Raw genomic sequence first — 3,505 nt, forward strand, 5'->3', positions numbered from 1 at the left:
CTGGCCGGCCCTGCAGGTCGGGCTGGGGTCTGGCGGGCAGAGCAGCCCCTCGCAGTGGGCCGGGGTGCACGTCTCCACTCGGGAACCACCACAGATCTGCAGAGGGAGAGAGCAGTGGGGCAGCAAGGGCACTCGAGTGCCCTCGGGGAGGGAAACCAGGCTATGGCAGAGCTGGAGTTCCTGCAGCCTGTCCCCAGGGGAGCTGTGGGACTTGGTGTGCTTGTGCTGCCGAGCCCAGGGGCAGCAGGGACGGGCCAGCCCTCCCAGCAGGGCTCACAGAGATGCACGTGGCACATCACAGACCACCAGAGACCACGACTGTGTCAGAGGCAGCCAGAGGTACACACGTGTTGGGCAGCACTGAACACCCACCCCAGAGACAGCAACGCCAGGTCAGCATCTCCTCACCACCCCAAACTGGAGTAGAAACGAGAGCAAAGCAGGAGCTAAACCCCAGCAGCTCTCAGAGAGCAACAGGGCACGTCTGCAGGGAGCAAACGTCTCATTTACTTGTCAGGACAGCTACTCCTCCTCTGGTGCCAGGGGTACTCTGTCCAATCTGTGCAATTTGCTTTGGGATGAGAAGACCCTTCTCTGTTGCCTGGACATCAATGGCTCTAATTGCATGGCATCTTCTAGAGTTACCACCCACTGCAGCAGGACACGTGCAAACCCAGAGCCAGCACAAGCACTAGCACAGGCTGGTGGCTTGGGAATGTGTTGCTGCCCTGAGAAGCAGAGAGGGGAGGCTGGTGGTCTCCACAGCAACCGTGCATTAGGAGACACCGAAATGGATCTCCATGGCAATGACAAAGCAGCCAAGGAGAAATAAAAGAAACCTTATCCAGAAATTAAGTGAGTCTTTGAGATACAAGAACTGACACTAGAGAGTCCTTGGAGGAAAAAGTGAGTGTTTAGGAGGGGGTGGTGGGTAATGCTTCAGTATCTGTGATCCCCAGGCAAGGGATGCTCAGACAATTCACTGATGTCCCAAAGCAGCAGGTTGCTAGAGTGCATGTACGAGTCTCTCTGGGCAGAGACTGTGTCTTGTGCCACGCTGGACTGCATGGCTGCAGGACGAGGCTGCTGCCTCCTGAAAACTACACACGCGCAGTGGGGAAGCCACATAACCACTTTGTATCTTCACCTGATTTATGACGGGGGTGAGGTTGGGAGAGGAGGTGATCTGGCCCTTCAGGGTCAGCAGGTTGGCACTGGCCTCCGCCAGCCCCTGCTCCAGCGCCGCCGCGCGCCTGCGGCTCTCCCGGGACTCGGCCAGCAGCCCGGACGTGCCAGCAGCAAGGCTGCTGGCATTGGTGGAGGTCTGGTAAGCAGATCTGATTGTCTTGAAAGCTCCTGCAGGAATAAAACTGATAAATGACACAAATGCCTCTGTGACTCATAAATGCAGCATAGCTGCCTAAACTGGAGTATTGACTGTACCCAGCGAGTGGATGTGTGCGCAGAGAGAAGGGAGGCACAGCCAGAGTGATTAGTCACTATAGCACACTAAAAAGCTCTTTTCATTTCCAAGCCACATAACCACTTTGTATCTTCACCTGATTTATGACGGGGGTGAGGTTGGGAGAGGAGGTGATCTGGCCCTTCAGGGTCAGCAGGTTGGCACTGGCCTCCGCCAGCCCCTGCTCCAGCGCCGCCGCGCGCCTGCGGCTCTCCCGGGACTCGGCCAGCAGCCCGGACGTGCCAGCAGCAAGGCTGCTGGCATTGGTGGAGGTCTGGTAAGCAGATCTGATTGTCTTGAAAGCTCCTGCAGGAATAAAACTGATAAATGACACAAATGCCTCTGTGACTCATAAATGCAGCATAGCTGCCTAAACTGGAGTATTGACTGTACCCAGCGAGTGGATGTGTGCGCAGAGAGAAGGGAGGCACAGCCAGAGTGATTAGTCACTATAGCACACTAAAAAGCTCTTTTCATTTCCAGATGCCTTTCAGCCCTTCCTTCAGTGAGCTACAGAGCTTTTCTGAAGGACTCAGCTCTGGGTGGGAGCTAAAAGACTGAAGCAAAACTAAAGCAAGATGATGTGTGAGTGCTGATTGTGAGCTTTGCTCTGCACAGCCCCCAAGGGCTTTGGTGGGGCAGGACTGGGCTCACAGAGCACCTTCCCTGGCTCCCAAGCAGGCCCCACAATTCCCCCTGGCACAGCCTGGAGGGAGTGTGGTCAGGACATGACCTCTAAGCCCTGCTGGGACAGGGGGTGCAGAATGAACCACCCCAGCAGTGGCCACTCACCACAGCTCTCACATGCCCGGCCGGCAGAGCCGCTCGGCAGCGGGGAAGGAGAGGCAGCAGTGGGACATTGGAGACAAGAGCTGTAGAGAGGCTCTAATGGCAGCCCACCACCAGCATCATCACAGGGCTTAATTAGCTCTTCTCCTAATTGCCTGACAGCCGTCTGGCACTCTTCCCCACCCCTCCATCCCTTCCATCTGTGCACAGCCTTCATTATCTCAGCTTCCTCCCAGGTTCGGTGACATGCTCCCAGCAGGGCTCCCCCTCTTCCCACCACTCCTGCTGCATCCCAGCAGCAGAGTTGTGCTGCCCAGGGGATGGGAACATGGTGCTCATGGAATGAGCTGCCCAGCCCCAAAATGCTGGAGCAAATAATCAGATAGTGTGAAATCCTGGGTCATGGATGTGAGGCTGGGTAGAGAACATACCCTTGTTGGGGAGGGAAGGTGCATTGTAGTTCCTAAGCTAATAGCAGGTTAAAAACTCCGTCTCCTCCACCTGGCCCATGGGAAACCACCAGGCACAGTCATGTTGAAGTAAATTAACATCTGCAAATTAAGAGATCTTACAGCTGCAGCACAGTACCTGACAGGTCCGTGCTGCGGCTGGTTTCAAACTGGCTCCTCTTGCTCTGGTACTGGGTGTTGGTGACCAGCAAGCTGCTGTTGAGGGCTTCGAGCTCTCTTGACAGAGAGGCAGTCTCATCCAGGAAACGAAGGTCAGGATTTATACCTTCAACCTGCTCTCTGGGAGAGAAAAAGCAAAAAAAAGTGAATTCAAGTAGGCAGCAAAGCACCTTTAGACAGAGTGGGGCTCTGCCAGCACCCGGGGAAGGGGCAGTTCTGAGCCTGCAGAGCTGCAGCTGAAGACACACGGTGGCCTCGCAGGTTTGCAGTGGCAGAGGAGAGCAGGGCTGGGCTGCAGCTCCTCACCTCACAGGGACCAGGCCTGCGGATACACCCGGGGGATGCCGATCATCCCGAGCCTGCCCGCCCGCCTCCTGCACCCAACGGGCGCACATGGAAGCGCTGTTCTCTGCGGGAACCGAGCAGTTCTCAGACAGAGCAGCAAAGCAGAACACGTGCAGGCGGTTCAGTGCGGCAGGGGGCGTGAACACGCAGCAAAGAGCCAGCATCCCCTCCTGACTAAGGATGCACCCTGTTAGCAGCACCCATCCCTCACCTGATGGCAGCGAGGGCGCTGCCCACCCGGGCCAGGCTCTGCTCTGTCGGGGGGGAGCGGCCGAGGATG

At 56.8% G+C, this 3,505-nt stretch overlaps 1 protein-coding gene across 1 annotated transcript in view; it reads right to left on the reverse strand.

Annotated features, from left to right (window-relative positions):
- LAMB3 (laminin, beta 3) overlaps positions 1 to 3,505 on the reverse strand; it is a 44,023-nt gene that overhangs the window by 5,894 nt on the left and 34,624 nt on the right. Inside the window, exons 12-15 of the mRNA XM_010002101.1 lie at positions 3,437 to 3,479; positions 2,840 to 3,000; positions 1,560 to 1,768; positions 10 to 96 (exon numbers count right to left, since the gene is read on the reverse strand). Of these exons, the coding sequence (XP_010000403.1) occupies positions 10 to 96; positions 1,560 to 1,768; positions 2,840 to 3,000; positions 3,437 to 3,479 (500 nt within the window). The remainder of the gene's footprint in view (positions 1 to 9; positions 97 to 1,559; positions 1,769 to 2,839; positions 3,001 to 3,436; positions 3,480 to 3,505) is intronic.

Source organism: Chaetura pelagica, unplaced genomic scaffold (assembly GCF_000747805.2).
Source record: "Chaetura pelagica isolate M959 unplaced genomic scaffold, ChaPel_1.0 scaffold181, whole genome shotgun sequence".
Classification (NCBI taxonomy): domain Eukaryota; kingdom Metazoa; phylum Chordata; class Aves; order Apodiformes; family Apodidae; genus Chaetura; species Chaetura pelagica.